Source organism: Ochlerotatus camptorhynchus, unplaced genomic scaffold (genome assembly GCF_037179485.1).
Source record: "Ochlerotatus camptorhynchus isolate MF236.1 unplaced genomic scaffold, CSIRO-AGI_Acam_v1.1 ptg000094l, whole genome shotgun sequence".
Taxonomy (NCBI): Eukaryota; Metazoa; Arthropoda; class Insecta; order Diptera; family Culicidae; genus Ochlerotatus; species Ochlerotatus camptorhynchus.
The window spans coordinates 6741545-6761649 of NW_027040584.1; the positions used below are offsets into that span (position 1 = coordinate 6741545).

Genomic DNA, 20105 nt, shown 5'->3' on the forward strand with positions numbered 1-20105 from the left:
TTCAAATCTAATTCATTGAGAACTCCTGAGCAAGTAAACTCACCAACGAATTTGAAAACAAATCTCACGATTTAAGTTCTCATGTATTTTCACGCATTCACACTCACAACGCCAAAAAAATCATTCCATCTTTAAACTCATAAAATTCGGTCAAACCTCAATTGGTGGCATGGAGATGAATTTTTTGTCAGTTTTCCAACAATGAATAACGTCAAAATATAAAGAAAGTATTTTTTAAACTGATAAATTCACCGGTGATTTTTGCGTAGCTGAAAAACAAAGCAAAACTCATAGGCAAATATTCTCACGCATAAGATTTGAGTTTTGGAGTTTTTTTTTCCGAACACTGTTCACTCCACTGTTTAGCCAATGTTTGATTTGCAAAATACACGGACTGTTGGGTCTAAAATTTACACAAAAGCTTTAAACCATCTGGGATTGATTTAAAATGTTAAAAGAAAGACAGAAGAATATGTAGGTTACTCTTTTTTAGTTTTTGTTTGTCTTGTCTCCTCCTCTCGATGAGTCTCATCGTCGCCTACTGGTCAGCATAGCCGGTCGAACTCCAAACGATTCTAGAACCGCACTACCTTTCATACTGGCGACAACACTCTGATGAGACAACGAAACCCCACCCCCAAATTCCTCCCCTGATCCTATCTTTGACAATGTACTCCTTTAACCTCGGGTAAGCCGCGAGTATTCGGCCCAACTCCTGCTAGGCATAGAATTAAGTGAATTTTGGTAAAAACAAAGAACCATAAATTATCGGCTCCGTAAAGCTAACGCGATTGAGCCTTCCAACTAGATAAAAATATATGTAGGTAGTTAGCATTTCGATGTACATACTACTTTATTATCCTACTTATTTACCCTGGACATAATATTTGCTTATCCTAGACATTTCAAGTAGCACATTTATATATTTATTTCTATAACCGATTTGTGCCAAGTATGCTACTGAGGATATACGTGTGAGTTAACAAATGCAATCTGTAATCGTGCAGTTACAATGTCGATGATTTTAATTTGTGCATTTTGTTTTATGAAATTGTAATGTTAGATAGATAAAGAGTTTGTTTATTGTGAACAGTTGTTGGTAAATCATAAAAAATATATAAATAAATAAGATCAGCAGTCAGAAAAGTGCAACTATTGTAAGATATGGGTGGTTATAGTTACTTATTAAGACGTAGCTAAATCTGTTTGTGTACCAACATTTTTCCTTGCTTATTCTGTAAAACTTATTAAAATTAAGTGGTATGTTTCTTGTTTTCTATTAGAATAAATTGAAACTAGAATAAACATAGTACATCACATGGAGGTCCAATAAATTGCATATAATAATAGAGGTTGAAATAATAATTTTAAGAACATGGTAAAAATTACAACATCATCAGATAAAAATAATATGCTACGCATAGTTGAAACATCAATATATGTGTTAGTTTAAAATACACTTTATAATTTGCAATGAAATCAAAAACTAGGTGCGTTGCATTCAATTTAACCATCCATCCATTACGCTTGATCCATCGGTGAATGACTCAGAAACATTGTCATTAAAAATGATACTATTTATTTTCAGATGATATATATTTCACTGCAAAATTGTTTTGCATAAAACTTGTGTGGTTGTGTTTGAAGTTGTTCGTGTGACCAATTTTATTTCGACTGACAGATTAATGCTCTGATTTTTAAAAATTGTCTGAAAAAACGTTGAAGTTTTTTTTTACACTTCACTGTAGAACAATTTTTGGTGTTCACTGTAAGGCTGTTCCTATTTCATCACAATCTTCTACATCTGAATCAATAACACATTCATCGCTAGAAGTTTTGCTAATTGTGATGACAGGAATTTTTTCTACCCATTTTGAGGTCTTCTGTTCGCTAATTGTTTTAAATGATATACGAGGTAAAGGTGCATTATCATTTTGATTAGGCTTGTTCTTATTTGTTCTTCTGTTATCCTGTGCACACTCGGTAGCAAATGGTACAATGATTGTATCTTCTGAAATGAGCCTATCATTAAGATTAGATGAATCCTTGTTGGCTTTACAGGGTTCTGTTACTGTTTGTTGTTTAACTAGAGCTTTTTTCATCATTCTCTGCAGCAGTTGGCGATTTTTGCTTCCGGCAGTGTCACTATAATTATCATCACCAGAAATTGAATGGATTCTTTGTTGTGTAGAGTCCAACACTTTATGCCATGAATCTGACAGTCCATTTATGCCTTCATTTTGCTGACAATGTTGATTCGTTGCCATTTTGAACATTTTTCGTCTTTCTTCGGTTCTCTCTTTCCGTAACTGTATCTTCAAGTCTTGATTTGCTTCTCTCAGTGATCCAGTTAACGATATGAGATAGTAAATAATTAGAATTAACAGTAACAACAATGGTATGATTGCTGCCGGGGATACAATGTATTTAGTAATAGCATCAGGAATAATATTTTCTGTGGCATTTGTGAGAAGATGATAAATTCGGTTGGATTGTGAGAATGGCCCACAATGCCAGGATGGCTCTAAGAAAACTATCGCGTAACTTACAGGAAGCACACAAAGAAACAACATAGTCAACAGCAGTGCAAAATAAAAATTGTTCGATCGCGATGCTCTGTAAATAAAACAAATTAGAAGCATATTGTAGATCATCATTGAGTTAGAATTTGTTACCGAAATACTACTTCATGTGGCACATTGCAAGTAAGAACTGTCCATGATCGGAGATACATAATGATGATAAGCTTGAAAATATTGATCACCGCAAGGCCTGGAGAAAAGAACATGCCCATCCATACCATTCCTTGGTTGTTGACTAGATGTAGTATGTTTTCTGCTATCTTGAAATCTCCATACTGAAATGTACAATTTTAAAATATGAGTCGTTATGATAGAAATGGTACGGTACCTTTGGAAACACTTTTTCCAGATCCCAACACCAAATATTATTCATATACCGAACGAATAACGCCCTTATGAAATCAAGCGTCATCGTAGAAAAAATAGTCACTAGCTGAAATTGAAAAACAAAACAATAGAATTAACCGAGCTCTTCTCACAACAAAATCTAAAGATTTACTGGAAGATCTAAAGATTTACTGGAAAATCTAGCTAGGAGTAGATCCTATGCCCGCCTATGATTTATTTATTTATCGATTTGATTTGTTCACGGTGAATTCATTGATACGTTTGATGTTTTCTTCTAGATAGGACCAAGCATGGGAAAAATCGTTTCATTTTTCTTTTACTACTCGCTCACACGCATACAATATCAGAAACGAGCAGCGGCTTGTACGAGCCACACTGATTTCGTTCGTTTTCACTTTGCTTCGATTTTCTTCGTTGAACGTAGAATGACCAGCAGCTGAATCCAGGCATACATACCCAATATGTACACGGTAAGAAAAAAGTACCCAAAAGTAAGTTCTTTTCACTCATCTACCCAAAAGAAGGTAAAGTGGATCAAAGTATGAAGAGCTTTGAGTGTGCTGGTTTATTTCCTTTAAATTCCGTTATAATTGCTTATAACGCATATTTCGTCTACTACTTGCAGTCTTCATCAGTGCCAAGTGCCAAGTTAGTAGTACCCGAAAGTAGGTAAATATGATTATACTTAACGTAGGTAAATATGATTATACTGTTGGGTGGTTTTGCTCCTCGGTTTTTGACAACATTAGAAGAAAAAAAGGAAACAAACTAGTCAAAAGTAGGTAAAAGTGAACTTGGGTACTTTTTTCTTACCGTGTAGAACTTTCTTTCTCTTTGATGAAATTTGTGCCCGGAATTCAACGCATTGATTTTCGCAACAGGTGTCGATAGTAAAAAAAAAAAGTTAGGGCGTTTTATTTTTTATGCAGAAAACCAGAAAATTGTTTATTTAGTCATTTAGTTACCGGCTATATCAAAATGCATTGTTAAATTGTAAGCGTAGTATAAACCCTATGGTTAACAATCAATTTAATTGACATTTATAATACTGTGAAACTTTTGAAAACGGTGTAACGTCGATTCATTTTAGAGCAGGGTTGCTTCCACTCACTTGCTATAAAAAAAATATTTTTCGGAATTATGCAATCATTAGATGTTTTAATGGTATGTTGTACTTTTAAGTAACAGGAAGAGGGTGTAAAGTATGTGTCAATTTCGCTTTCAGAGCGTCACAATCAGCGATCTTATGATTCGTGAGCGTTCACTCTGAGTGAGCGCTCACGAGTCGTAAAATCGCTGATTGTGACGCACTGAAAGCAATATTAGTAGATTTTATGTGTCAAACATAAGCTTCATGACCTCTTCTTGTAACTTACAAGTACTAATTAGCAATATACTATTTCATGATTTCATAATTTCGAAAAACATCAAGTGAGTGGAAGTAACCCTGTTTTAGAGTACCAGTTATATAAATTCATATTATAGTGTGTTCCAATTATGACTTATGGAATTCCCACCACACTCTACACCTATACAAATAATTTGTTGAAGCGAATAAGAAACTTAACTTATAAAATAAATAAACAATAAGATTAATGGCTATGTTTCAATACAATAAAACTCCTCAATAAAGAGGGTCCTCTTCGAACTCTCTCTAGCTAATAAATTATTGCACTAAAGCTTCCTATTGATATTAGTATAGTATTTTCTCCCAGCTCTGATTATTTTTAGGTTTGGAATAAATCGCTGAAATATTTCTCCAGTACAAAAAATGTACAATAGAACGAATATTGTTTTTGTATAGTGAAGATTCCTAACAATCCATTGAATTTATTGTAAAAATCCACTTTACCATAAATTTTATGGTCGATAACCATATGTTTTATTTTATTTGAGTTAGACAGTTAAACAGTAAAATGTATGAGCATTTCATTGTTATCTTTTTTTAAATCTTTATTTTAGAGATTTTTAGCCGAAGTTCATCTCTTGTTCCATTATTATCTGTATAATTGCAATAGTAAGCTTTATAGTATTTAACAATATTTTTAATTCGGGTTACCTCTTCGAGCACAAATCCTACATCATATTTTTCACTATTTTTTAAGTCTACTTTTTAAGGTTATATCACATGGTGGTGGGTACGATCGTAATCCATTTTCTTTTTTAAATTCAATTTATGCGGAATCGGTAGACATGCCGTTCTGACAAGTCTGACTGATTGATTTCTGCTTTCAAAGTTTTCCCTGAATGATAAAAAATATCGAATATGATGGTAGTTTTATCAATATATTGAAAAAAAAGTTGAGCAATGGTATAAAAACATTAGGAAACGCATAAGTAGAATCCGAGATACATCAGTTTGGGAAAAGCGGCAACTTATTTTTAGTGTGGTGCTTGAAGAGTTAATAACAGCATTATATTGATGGCAAATATTGGCTTTTTAAAATTGGTTATAGAATTGGTCCCTTAACGTCATCAAAGCCACATAGTTTAACAAACGATAAGACCAGGTTGAAGATCGTTTAGTACTTCTAATTCGCGGAATACATACTCACCAAATCCATGATTGTTAGCTTGGCTAGTTCTTGGCCGAACATAGTTTCCCAGCATAAAGTCCGTATATCTGCATTTTTGAATTTGGTTTCTCTAGGACTCTTAAGTTCCTTATCCGCTGTTACGGTGGTCTGTGTGGCTTGCGTTACGTCTTCGGTTGAATAATCATGCGTGTTGGCATCTTCGAGCAGTACACTGCTTGGGGGAAATTCGCTTGTTGGTTCGGTAGTATTTTTGCAAACCCATTGATAACACATATTTTCTTCTTTATTGTCATCTTCATCTGAGTAATAGTATGATTCCAGAAATTCATCGTATTTTTCGGTAACATACGTGTAAAGTTCAGTATAGGTCATAGTTAGAAAATCACTACTGTCAGTTGTTTCTAGGTCGTTGTGAATTACTTGTGTTACCAACTCGACAAACTCATTCGTAGTCATTGATTGAGCTGTAGATTGGATAGATAGATTAAATTGATCATATAATGAACTTATGTTAATGTCTCGCTTATTGATTGGAATATCTTCGAATTGGTCATTTGGTAAATTTCTCATTCTTTGTGCTAAATAATCTTCATAATCAAATTCCTCATCAGCTATATTATGGCTGTACTCGTCATAACTGTATGTCGATGTACTACTCTCAGTAATTACACTAGAGTTGATGTCATCGCTCGTAACATACGGGGGCGTTATAAAGTTCGAATCCAATAGATCAATGTTGGGAGCATCGGATGATGGATGCATTAAACTCGATATATTTGCAAATAACATTGTAAAAATAGCTGCGTTGATGGTGGTCTGTGTAGGACATTTAATAAAAAATTTATAACAATTGTTCGACGTATCTGAAGAATCTTGTGACAAGGAAAGTGACATCGGTTTCAAAATATGATCTGTATAAAAAGCCATTGCCAATATGCTATAATTGTTATATGTTTGGTTTTTATCCAAATTCAAGCATTGGCCATCGCTTGTAATATCCGATGGCTTCATTCTTCGCAATTCTTCGGTCATATGACTAATCTTGTCGAATAAAGCAAAAATGAGCGAATACAAATTAAGCAGGTTTAAAACCATAATCCGTGCCAGTTGTATCCTTAGCTGTTTTCGTGGGTGATAGTATTCCAGTAATCCCAGTGCTTCAAAAATCATGGGAAAAAAGAAAGTTATCAATGACATTGCTATAGTTATTTCATTTCGAGTCCACCACGAGTCGGTCTCCTTTATGTCCATCGATCGTTTTACAACGTGTACAACAGCAAACGCAGATACTGCTAGTAATCCAAGTATTATGAAATTAACGGTTATTCTCAGCAATATTATTCGCCAGCTACAACATAAAATAATATCATTGGTCATCATGTCGAATTTATTGTATAATTTGTTACTTACTTTCTTGTGTCTTTTTTCTTCTCAGCTTCCTCAAGCAGCGCCTCTTTAAAGCCTAGAATTATAGAAGCCATTCTGTTTTGTGACGTTTCAGTGTGACCAATCATATAATCCCAGCCAGTGAATAATTTCCAAGCAAACACATATTCATCGTCTTTTGACGAAAGCTTAGACATTCGAGAATTTTTCGCCATTCTATAAAAATAATGATTTTATAATACGTTAAAAACAAACTTTTGGAGGTGGTTGAATCTTTCGAACTCGTTGTAATTGTTCATCATTTCACAGATATGCGTAGTTCCTCAAACTTCCACAGTGCCATGAAGTTAAACACAACTGAAGGTGTTTTGTTTTGAGTACTTGAATTTGACGAAGTCTAAACATAATAAACGAGCTTTGAGTGTGTTGGTTTATTTCCTTTTAATTCCGTTATAATTGATTATCTTTTGACAGATACGCGTTTTTCTTCTACTATTTGCAGACTTCATCAGTGCCAAGTGGTGTTGAGTACTTGTCTGCAAGTAGTAGACGAAATACGCGTATCTTTCAAAAGATAATCAATTATAACGGAATTAAAAGGAATTAAACCAACACACTCAAAGCTATTCATAAAGGGATTCCGTTAAGAGGTTCGACGAACTTAAAAGATTGATAATAAACTATTATAATGAAGTTGAAAGTAAATTACTCAACCCACTTCAAATGCTTTTCGTAGGGGGATTCCATAAAGAGGATTGAATTAATTATAGGAATTTACTTTTTCAAAGTTGCCACGAAACTGTAGATGTATACTACTAAGCCAGTTAGGAAATATGCAAGTGGTAAGTTGTATCCCCATGTGATTGCACCAGAAAATGTTGAATAATAGCTGTAAGATATACACATTTGTTATTAGTACAATACTTGCATACAGTTCTGGTGAATTTTATTACCCGTAGAATAATGCTGAGTATTTCAACCTTCCTTCAAACTCCCAAATAGTACTAAAGTTTGACGATATTGCTAGCTCCTGATGGGACATGGTTTTTCTAATATCACACTTAACGCGATCTGGGTTGACATAGATTTCTTCTGGCATCATTACGAAGAGAACTAGTAAAAACGATATGACTATGTTTACCCAGAACAGCCATCTAAGAAACGTAAAATAAGATGCCACCACAGAACCAAAATGTGATTCTATTTCCTTTATCCTGGATTCCCATGGAATCAAATAAGTTGAAAGGTTTGTAACTTCGCGCAGTATTTGTCTCCATTTCTGTAAATTATTATGTCAGTTATACTTAGAAATCATACCATAAAAAATATCAATCTAATTTACCGTGGCAAGAAATATGTTGAATTGAGTTAACAAACTTTTGGCCGTTCGTGATGTAAAGTGTTCTTGCAATACACCTTCATGCTGTACAACGTAGCTTTTAGCCTAAATTCATGTTTGAAAACATATAGAAATATTTTTTTTTTATATAACGTACATACTTGTTTGACGAGTTTAAGTTTCCGTTTCATACTCCATGGTTCCATTTTGACTGATTGCAAGACTTCTTTATGTAGACGGATATTTTCAAATATTCTATCCTGAGTTGAATCATCCTTTCCATCATCCAATGTTACTGCAGTTCTTCAAAACAACAAAACATGGAAAAACATTACTTCTTATTCGTAAATCTATAAGGTATACTAGAGAAAGTGAGACTTGGGTGTAAGTTAGATCATTGGCTTGAGTGGCTAAAATTTTATGAATTTTATCTGATTTCCACTAGAATGTGAATGTTTGTGTTGCTATTTATCCCAGTGCTGTCCTCGCTGTCGACACAGGCAGCTGTGTGTTTTTTCGATCTGGGTCACGCATTGCATGTTATTCGATAGCAATTATTATTGTGGTGCTTGCTCATTGAGTGAAGTAATTGTGCGTTGTTGTTGTTCGCTTTTGTTGGAAGCAAACAAATAGAAATCTCGTTGGAAATAAAACTGACTGTTAGATACAGCTTCACAGCTAGATGTAAAAAACCGCCGGTGTATGAAATTGCGAGGTACGCATGTCGCCTCCGGGGGGCACCGTACGTGAGAGTTTACAACCTACCACAAGAAGTCCCGGATAGCCCTGCGCTTTGGTCAGAGAGCGTATAGGGAGGGCGTCGTTGTGCCAATTTGGTCCTGGCACATTTGTTTGAGAGAGTGATTACAGTTAGATCAAAAGTGCATAAGATATTTATATTACCCGAAGTTGAGATAGTGAAGATATGATCACAGACAAGCAGTCATTACACTCTAAAAATCTTCATCGAAATCGCTTTTAACGGTAAATTTAAATGTTACAAATAAAAGTTAAGAGTCTCATACGAATCAAATGATTCCAAATGCTACGGATGCATAGAAATTAAGTTTAAGTAGATAAAAGTAGAAAAAAGGAACAATCTTACCAAATTAGTCCATGTGAATCCTTTACAAGTAGCTCTGTCACGTTTGGTGTAGCAGTCACCCGAGCCATAACAGCAATTTATAAAATAACGAACATTTAGAATGGATCGAGTGACACTTGCCTTTGATAAAAAAAACACGTCTACTGAGGATTCATGAAAAAATCATATATCAATGAAACAGTCATCGGTCGTCATTGAAAAGCAATGCAACTATGTTCTGTCAATCTAATTGAACTTTTATTGGCTCTGTTGTCTTGTGAATTTTAACTATAACGGCCTCTTTTCTGATTTTTATCTCTCAATCTATGAAATATACACGAAAACTATGTTTGAATGAAATTTCTAGAACAACATGAGGAACATTATGGCGTAAACTACACATTATTATATTGTATGGGTGGACAATTCATGGAACATCGATCATAGAAGGATCCCATGACATGTGATCATCAAAACATGTGTTCCCACTTACTCCATATTCAGAAGAAAGTTGAAAAATTGGCCACTTTTCACATTGCAAATCAATGTAAAATATTTCAAAATTTTCTTGTTTTTTTCAACTCACTAATCACTAAACAAACCATTTTAATCATATCACAACATTTAAATCTGATAAACACATTTTTGTTTTAGCGAGATTTAAGGGGAAGTTCACCGCTCCAATTCAATGATTTTTCTAAAAATATTGGAAAAAAATTAAAAAATCTAGGCAAATCACATTTTTTTATAATTTTCTGAAGAAAATTCACGTGCAAAAACATTTTTTGTAAGTCACCATAGCATAAAGATGGACTCAATAAACCACAAAACATTGACCTTTCGGTTTTGCTGAGGTTTAATTTTTTTTCATGATGTGATAAAAAAATATTTTTACGTGTTAATTTTCTCAGGAACCTGTTTTTTTTTTTGATAATGCTTTTCAATATTTAAAAATGGAAACGCACCGATTTTTTTTTTAATTTTTGGTGCGGTAAACTTCTCCTGTTGATAAGTGTTGATTTTTTAGGTCTCACTTCCTCCAGTGTAGCTTAATCATTTGGCTAGGAACATAGTTTGTTCCCACAACGCGGTTTCCATGAAAGCTACTTTCGAGCTACTCTATTACGAAATAACAAGGAGCAACTTACTCTCCTGAACTAGTTGTGTATACGCTTGAACGCCTTCTGTCACCACTGCTTGATCCCATATTAATTTGGCTTACTGGACTTGAAGCTCTACGATTTCGTTTCGATCCTCGTTTCTTTTTGATACTTGCTTTTCTTTTGATAATTGCATTTAAGCTTGCTGAATAATCCTCGTCTACCGACTCTTGACTCCTGCTGGTAGTGTGAACATGTGTTTTTGATTTATTTATTTTTAATGTTGTGTGCATTACCTTGATGAATGGCATTCAGGAGTTTTCATCTCTATCAGTTTGTCCTCGCCGAAAAATGCGTCATTAATTAGATTGACTCGATCTGCCTTTTCATTATCACTGCTGCTTGCATGCACTTGAGATGCCCATGTTACTGACAGTTGTGGAGAAACAGATGATGGGGGTGAATACTGTTGGGAAAATAGAATTATTGTTTTTATCGTGACATGTACTATTTAGTCTTTAGATTACATCACGCTCATATAATTACTATGAAATAAATGAAATTACATTGTTGAAATTGATGATAGCATCAGATTGCGGGTTGATTGTTCATTAACTCTTGACCGCTTGTAATACTTATGAATATTTTAGGCGGACAAAAACGTAACGAAAAAATCTCCGGATTTTGGATCCCCTCCCCCCTGTGTCACAATAAGTAACGCTTGACAAGGCTCCCCCTCCCTAAGTCACAAAAAGTAACGCTTGACAAATTACGTAACGCTATCAACATTTATCATTAGACTGGCCCACATTTATCGGGGGAATTTATTTTTTAATTTTTTTTTTCCAACGGGCCAACCCCTACACTTCACTTGTGCCATTAGATGAGAAAACCACTCTTTGAAAATTTCAGCTTATTCGGATGTAATTTTTTTTAGTTACTTTAACGCTATTAGGTAATTGTTGACTTATCCGGGAATGAGATTTGAACTCGTGACTTTGGCGTGAGAGGTATGGATGCAAACCCCTACGCCGGGGTCGCCCCTGGATGTAACATGAGCTGGTGCTTTTGATTTTAAATTTATTTGTGGATATTGGTGAAATATATGGAGAAATAATATTGGTTCACTCTTTCGTGCATAGAACTGGTTTAGAAAACTCGATTAAGCTCAGAATTTCAGCATACGTAGCTTTTTTTTCCTCGGTTCGGAACCTAACATCACTGCGACCAGTAATTTGATATATTGTAGTATATCCCGTGTCCTTAGTTTAGTGCATGTCTTATTAATTCATCACTATTGAGAAATGATTAAGTATTAGATTTTTTTACAGTTGTCTTTCTTGCATTTATCGCAAGGATCGGACTCTAATTGAAAGGTCCCGCTATTTATACCCTTCGGAGTGTTGAAACACCCACCACCATCATCATCATCATCATCATCATCATCATCATCAACGATACAATATTTGTTATGTACCTGGAGACATTCGACAGAGAATTTATACATAAATATATTGTGCTTCAGATAGTGATAACTCACGGTATTACTGTGGTCGATTCTCGGTCCCGCTCTTGAAAGCCTTTCGGGCTGTAAATTTTCTTGACTACTGAATAAAGTATCGTTAAACTTGCCACACAATATACATATTCATGTGTTCTTAGAGCCCTTCAACAATTATTAATTAATAGCTTTCTATGTCACCCAATGTATAAAGAGGTACCGTGCGGGACCGAAATCCGTACAGCACCGAAATCCGTACACCCTGTTGAATTTGTTTATTTATATGCATCATAACAATGTAAATATTATACATGAATACATATTCATGTTCATTCATGCATCAGCTTGATGTTTACTTCAACAATTAAGTAGTATAACATGCAATTAAAATAAGAAAAATAAAAACCTTATCACGTGTCGGGCATTTCTGTCAATCGGTTGTGTTCTTAACGATTTTCTAAGAAAATGTCTCGGATTTACTTCCAGTTGTTAAGCGTATTTAAGTGATTTTTGCAAGTAGTTTCCTGAAGGTCGATCGGAAAGGTAAGTGTTTATCGTTTTATATCTCAATTCTAAGCAATGGATCGTTCATATGGTATTTATTTATCAAAATTAGTACTGTACGGATTTCGATCCATATATAACAGCTGATTCTAAATCCGTACACTTGTGCATCACTAATGACGATTCTACTTTATCCAATGCTTTTCAGCAGATCATGGAAACTAAATACACGCAGGAGGATTTGGAGAAGACTGTGGCAATGATGCGTGCGGAGAAATCTTACCGAGAAGCATCCAGGGATTTTGCCGTTCAATTCACCACCATAATCCAGAACAGTTACCTTCTTAAATAAAAAGAATTCAGTTACCTCTCCTTTGAATCGATTGGAGCATCAATTAATGTAACGCTGATATCATTAGTTAAAAAAGTAAAAGTAAAAAAATGAACCTTTGAAGAATGATTCTTATGTAAAATCGTACACTGAATTCAACAATGTAGTCGAAAAAAATGTCAGTAGGATAGTATTTGAGATACAGCTAAAAATTAAAATTCACTTTAAACAAGTTTGATTACTATAATAAAAATATCTCCGGTTGTAATGAGATTATATCAATTATTTTAACGCTAAATTAGAGGTAAGAAATTTTTTCGTTCGATCAATTGAACATCAATTGTCAGTGAGATTGATGGTATTGTTGTTAGTTAATAGTTTGTTTTTTAAGTTTTCCTAAGAAAAATTGAATTTCTGCTAAGTTTTTAAGCAATTTTAATTAAAATGTTTATGGTGGTTCTACCATTACTCTCACGGAAAAATAGTGTTATAACGATCGAAATAAAATTTTATCACGTTTAATTTGGCGGTAAAATAATTAATATCACTTCATTGCAGCCAGAGATATTTGTGTTTTAGTTTTTTTTAACGTGAGATTTCATTTTTTAGCTAGGGGAAGGAGGGGCATAGTGAACAGGCGGGGCATAGTGAGCATCCCGTACTTTGGCTCTGGATCTCCAACTGCATGAAACAAATCAACTGGTAGTAGGATCAATATCATTAAGATATTGATCCTACAGCCAACAAATTTGTTCTGAACGGCCGGAAGTCCAAGCTGGAGCACGCGTGATGCTCACTATGCCCCACCTGTTCACTATGCCTCTCTTACCCCTATATCTCCAAAACTATCCTACCGAGATTTTTTTTTTACTATATTTTTGGCTTCAGCGCACGATTTTACATGGGAAATGACCATCAGCGTACTAAGTTCAAATATGCTAGTGTATTTAAACGAATATAGCTGTTTTGGACTCTTAGCCAAGCAACTACAAAAAAAAACTTTATTCAACACGTTTTTTTTTTTCATTGATTTGGATCGATTTACATTCATGTACGGATTTTGATTCATGACTGTACGGATTTTGATTCATCCTCAACACAGTGTACGGATTTCGATTCAAAACTGTACGGATTTTGATTCAATCGTAAAACGCTGTACGGATTTTGATTCAAGATATGTGCAATCTAAATCCTTTTTTCTAATAATTGAAGGTAATTTTAAGACCTGGTGTTTGCAAATATTGGAAAAATAAAGATAAATGTAAAGGAAAAAGATGTGATACAGAGCATAATGTGATAGCATTATTTAGTATTGACCGTTAATGATTCTCTCGTGCTTAGGTGTACGGATTTCGGTCCCGCACGGTATATTATGTGCATTTAATTGGCATTTTATATTAAAAAAATGTGATTTTTTTGAATTTTTTTTAATAATAGCGTATGTAAAAAAATCTATAAGCCTTTTATATTTTGGCCTGTTCAAAAATGCTTCTCAATTCTGCAGCTCCCTGTTCGTATTCCTGATTTGCATTTTTGTTAAATAATCATTAGTTTTCTGGCTAGCCCATTCTTATAACTCTACTGCATTTGTAGTTGGATGTTCATGTTCTACAGCTACACTTGCATTTCTTGCCATTCATTTCAATGTGCCACGAATTACGTCACATGGTCCCTTGTCATGCGAAGTTGCTAAAAAAAATGCCATTCAGCATCAATATTGTTCTTCGTTTAAAATTTACAAAAGCCTTGCAAAAAAATTACAATTTTTATATTGGGATGCAGCTTCATCAGACATAAACGTTGCTTTTTTACTTATATTTTTTTTTGCAAAAAGTTCAGTCATTTTGAAATAAATACTTGTACCGCAATTGTATCGTTTTTGAAGTTACGATAAAACTTAAATTTTTAAGTGTATCAGGTGAAAAATAAATGCAAAACGGATGAAAAATAGCTAACTATTACAACATTGCCATTTTTTAGAGTATTTTTTGCAACTCTTTAGAAACTAATCTACTGAGTTTTAATATAATCATGGGATACCAATTTTCCAATTTTTCACAAATATATGATACGAATTCATCTACTACATCAAACTACATCAATCAGTGAAACCAATTGTTCAAAACATATTTCAGATAAAGATTTTTTTCTGAATAGCTTCTGCTTTGTAGCTGCGCCTTTCCGACCGTCATAGGGAGATGTTCGACCGTCATAGTCGTTTTACAGTTGTCGCATTTTGTTAAATCTTTATTAGCGAGATTTGTAGCTCGTTGGCTAGATCATCTCGTAAGACAGTAGTCGCATCTTTTGCTAAAGGAGGATGCTCTACCCATATTGTGAGTTGCGTGTCACCAGTTTTCAACATCCACTCAGCTGTTTCTTTCACCCTTCAACGGCGCCATTCTGGTGGCACATTTCTGGGGCTACATGGTCCATGAATGATAGATTTAACAAACTTTTTAACATCCGGTCCCACTGTGGCCATCTGGTTATAGCAGCTTGTAGCTGCTAGGTCGTCGATTTTGTTGTTACCATGAATATCGCAGTATTCAGGGATCCATGGAGGAGCCCCCTTTTGGATACCCTGGATCCATGGCTGTATTATCACTATAAGATGAATGACAGTACAATATTGATTTTGACAAAATTTTAGAAATAGTCATGCTACATTTGTCAAACTTTCATAGCGAATCAAAACAAACATAGTGTAGTACTAGAATTTCAACTAGAAATTGGTACGTTAATGCTTGGGATCAATAGGCTAGTCAAGTAGTGAGCCAATTAAATATCGTTAGTTTCCACCGGCCACATAGAATGAAATAACACACTTGGGTGTATTTATTCATAATGTGACGTAATTTGAAAACTCAATTGGGACAGCTCGAACAAGATTTCGATTGTGGTATGGTTTCAACTTATCTATGTGTTGCTAAATTCGAATCACACTAAACCATGAGCGGCAGAACAGATCATTTTTAGTAATTTTCAATAAATTTGACTTAAAGAACTTAGAGATTGTGTAAGAAATACATACTTACGTTTACAATATTTGTTTGGGTTGGATCTTTATCTTATTTATGGCTTATGACGTTCAAACTGAAGTTTATGCCTGCTCTGAACTTTGTATTATTTTAATTTGTCTTCAGATTTATATTAACCCGTTTTACATGGGTAACACTTTCATATACCAACATAATGAGATCTGTTAAGCATATACTAAATAAATGACTTCCGTTTGATTCCTTATGTAATCCATTAAGACAGACTTGCTTCCACTTACTTGATACATAAAACCTGTCAAATTGGCTTTCAGATTGTCACAAAAAGCGATCTTACGACTCACTCTGAGTGAACGCTCACGAATCATAAAATTACTCATTGTAACACTCTGGAAGCGAAATTGACAGGTTTTATGTGTCAAACACTTGCCTTTCAACCTCTTTTTGTTTCTAACAAGTAGAAAATAGCATTATAACTTCTAATGATTTCAAAATTCAGAATATCATTTTTTATAGCAAGTGAGTGGAAGAAACCCTGTTCTAAAGAGTAAAATATGTGCTATAAAAATATTAAAGTATTTTTTTCTGATCTACAATTATTTCTCGACCTTTTTTGTAGCAATATGAATCTAAAAAAATATTTTTAAGTTTACTATTTTGATTCATAAACATTTCCATACGGTAAGCTTTTGTGACGGTTGTATTATATGACTGATTGCTTAAAAGTTAATTATAACTTCAGGGCCGTGACCCATTAACACGCATACATTTATTAAACTCTGTATTCCTCGTCCAGCAAAGCACTTAATTCCACTTAATCAAACAAAAATCCTGTGAGCTATCCACATAATAAAGGACGATTTTTGAACACCAACATATTAATATTTCTCAACAACAAAAACAAAAACTGTAATATTCAGAGATAACACTAGTCCATACGCTTGTATTCCTTGAATGGCAATCTAAAACTAAAAGATATCTGGCTCATGATTATTGCTAACGTAGGAGGGCCTCCCAACGTGCGAAAGCATTTTACGGTCCGAGCGAAAAATTAATTTTTATACTTTCTTCGTGGGAGCCCGGATGGTGGTGGCACGATAGCGAAAGAAAACACAATTAATAAACTCCAGTTCACACTTACATTCGTTTTCGAAGCTGGAGCTTACCATAAGTCAAAAAGAATGGTCCTACCCATTCGCCACGAAGAAATGTTTATGTGCATATATTTCTTTTTCACTTTTCATTCTTCCAGTCGAGGATTCCTCGTGAATAGATTTGCGTTGATGATAACATTTAAGTGATAGGCGTTTTCCTAATGTTCTATCATTTATATTTATAATAAAGAGTCACGCGAACTATCTTTGTCTATGACTGCCGCAGATTCATATTAATGAATATGGTTTATGGTGAATATAGGAGGATTCACCGAGTATTATCTTGCTTATCATAATACTTACCTCGTCGTCTAATGTTTTTGACGATTTAAGATCTATTGATAGTCCCGAAGGTTTACGATTTTTTATTGGGTCCGATTTTAAAATTCCGGAAGGCTTCCGTTTCATTGGAGATTTTCGATCGATATCATCCATTCTACACTTATATCTGATGCTTGCAAATATCAGAGGCGTAACTTCACTCCACCAATGAAAAATGAATAATGATAGTAGCAATGAAGGAACACCCTCTACTAACTGTGAATTTCTTTCACACAACATGTAAACATTTACATTTCATGTTTGATTTTTTTTATACGCCACCCAGGCTAATCTCCCAAAAGTGCGATTCAACCCATACAATAGACACACTGTGGAGGATAAGGTAGCCGTTGAGAATAATAATACTTTTTTTTAGGGATAAATATTAAAATTTATAAATTTTCCATATTTAAGTACTTTTATTGGAATGGGAAAAGTGTCGTGGGTTTATGCAAAATAACACAAAAAATGGAAATGGCATGACAAGAAGATTATTAAAAAAAATACTATGTGGGCACATTTGTAATATTTTTTTGATATGCATTGTTTTAATAGTGAAGAATCGTACAATTCTGAATAGGATGCAGTACTAATTCCCAATTCTTCAATTCGCTTCAACATAACTCTTATTTATTTTTCGTAATTTAACTAGTCTCGCATAAATTATAGATGTTGCTGTTTGTATTAAATGTGTTGGATTACTGAGATAAACTAAACTATGGCTAATAATAAAGATTGGCGTTGATAAACATTTAAAAAATAAAAATTAATTTGTTGGACGCGTATTGCACATCATGAAGTAGTGCTACACCATGCTACATCAAAGTATATTTTTTCTTCATTTCAATCTCACAATGACCTAGATAATCAAAATGATAAAACATGTGTCTAGCTGCAATATTAACTTTAACGCATGTAAAACAGCGTGTTAAATTGTGATTTTAAATTATCAATAGGTATTTCTTGTGAACATAACCACAACACCAACTTGTTGAGCACTAGACTTTCTGGAATGCCTGAAAGAAAAAAACATAAACTAGAAATTAAGGTGGGAGCGATTGCATATTTTTTCACCTACCTTTGTAATAAAGACACACGCAAAGGTGTTAAAGTTGAAGTCGAAAGCTTCAGCTTTTGTAAGCTATATTAAAGTAAGTTACCTCTTTCTCGTATTTAATACATGTGAGGAACATAATACAATAAGGGTGCGATTTTGGCAACACACAATGTTTGCCTTCTTTGTTATTCACAAATTAAATTAATTAAAAACCAGATTATTTGATCTCGCCCAATGCTTCATCTAGAAAGTATAAGAAAAATATTAAATTGGTTTTTTTTAAAGTGCAGAGAATATGCTAATTAAAGACATCGGAAACGTGTTGCCCCACACTGTACTGTATTGTCGTTGGAAATTTTCGCCAAGTTGAATGACAATGTGTGTGTCTGATTTATTTTTTATTTTTTTTTTTCAAATAGTAAGCTTTAGGATAGCTTCAAGAAGCCTGGCCTGTAGTGAAGTTGGCACGGTGTGGTATCCACTAGTGCCTAGTGCAGCTCCACTAAAACCCATTCCTTACTCTCTTCTTTGCCTGGATCCCCCAGGGACCACGGTGAAGCGACTACTTCGGGGGGTGGCTGTGCTCATGCACTTGTCATACTCTCAGCTCCACTCTCACAACTTTCCGTACTCTTCCGGCTTTTTTCCGCCTGTAGCACTCGCTGTCCTCCGCCAGGGTGGTGCCGATAGGGATCATTCCGGCGATAACGCATACTGCTAGTGACGAGATGGTTCTGTACGCACTCATGATTCGTATGGCCATGATCCGGAACGTACTGCTCAGTTTCCTTTGGTTCTGCTTCGTGTCCTGTGCTGCAGCCCAGGCTGGACCTCCATACCTCAATATCGACGACGACAGACTGGCCAGAAGACGCTTTTTGCTACTGCTTTTACAGGCATAGTTTAGTTTAAATGATCTTTATTTTAGTTTAACTTGGGCGATTTCCATATAAATTTTTACTAAGTGATTTAATTGCTTTCTTCATCTTTAGGTATGGGCAAAATTCAAAATTTGTTTTACAGAATTAGTCCTAGACTTAGTACACGGTCGACCACCTTGGTGGGATTGGTTTGTTTTGTTTTTAGAATTTGAAGAGAAACTACTTAATACTACTATTTACAGCTTAAAACTAACCTACTCTACTATATACACTTAACCTACTATGTACAAATTGCTTATTAAAGCATGTTCAGAAAGATTGCATTTTTGAATAAATTTAGTTGTCATATCATCAATTTTGGAATCTACTTTGGGAATTTCTGCCTCTTGATGGAGGTCTGCTATTCTTGTGTCGAATGGACGATCTAGGATCATCCTCAACACTCTATTCTGTGCAACCTGGATTTTGTTCCTGTGGGTCTGAGCGCACGATTCCCACACCGGGGCGGCATAGAAGATCGCGGGGGCTATGATCTGTTTGTAAACAGCCAGTTTGTTTTGCCTTGAGAGGCGGGATCTGCGGCAAATGAGCGGATACAAACACCTAACCAAGGCGGAGCACTTAACTAGGGTTTTCTCTATGTGCGAGCGGAACAGGAGCTTCTCATCGAACAACATCCCGAGATAAGTAACATCAGTGGACCACTCGACCCTTGTACCATCCATTATTACGGTACAGGAGGGAGACGGTTTAAGTTTTAATGATTGTCTGTGAAGGAACATGATCGCTTGGGTTTTCGAGGCGTTGATTTTGATTTTCCACGTGGTGGCATAATCAGTAAAGGTGTCAAGGCATCGTTGGAGCTTGTTCGTAATTTCACGAGGCATCCTACCCTTGACGGCTATCGCGGTGTCATCTGCAAACAGAAAGAACACGCAACCGTCTCCTAGAGTAGGGATGTCCGACGTGTAGATGCTGTAA

General features: G+C 34.8%; 1 protein-coding gene across 1 annotated transcript; it reads right to left on the reverse strand.

Annotated features, from left to right (window-relative positions):
* Nucleotides 1-1671: 1671 nt before the first annotated feature.
* Nucleotides 1672-17273, reverse strand: LOC135698710 (transmembrane channel-like protein). The gene is made up of 12 exons (XM_065218791.1): nt 17169-17273; nt 10673-10842; nt 10425-10616; nt 8354-8495; nt 8196-8297; nt 7807-8132; nt 7632-7742; nt 6878-7069; nt 5486-6815; nt 2911-3015; nt 2676-2857; nt 1672-2616 (listed from the first exon to the last, which is right to left on the reverse strand). The coding sequence occupies exons 1-12, from the start codon at nt 17271-17273 to the stop codon at nt 1764-1766; spliced, it is 3810 nt and encodes a 1269-aa protein (XP_065074863.1). The 3' UTR covers nt 1672-1763.
* Between the last annotated feature and the right edge of the window lie 2832 nt (nt 17274-20105).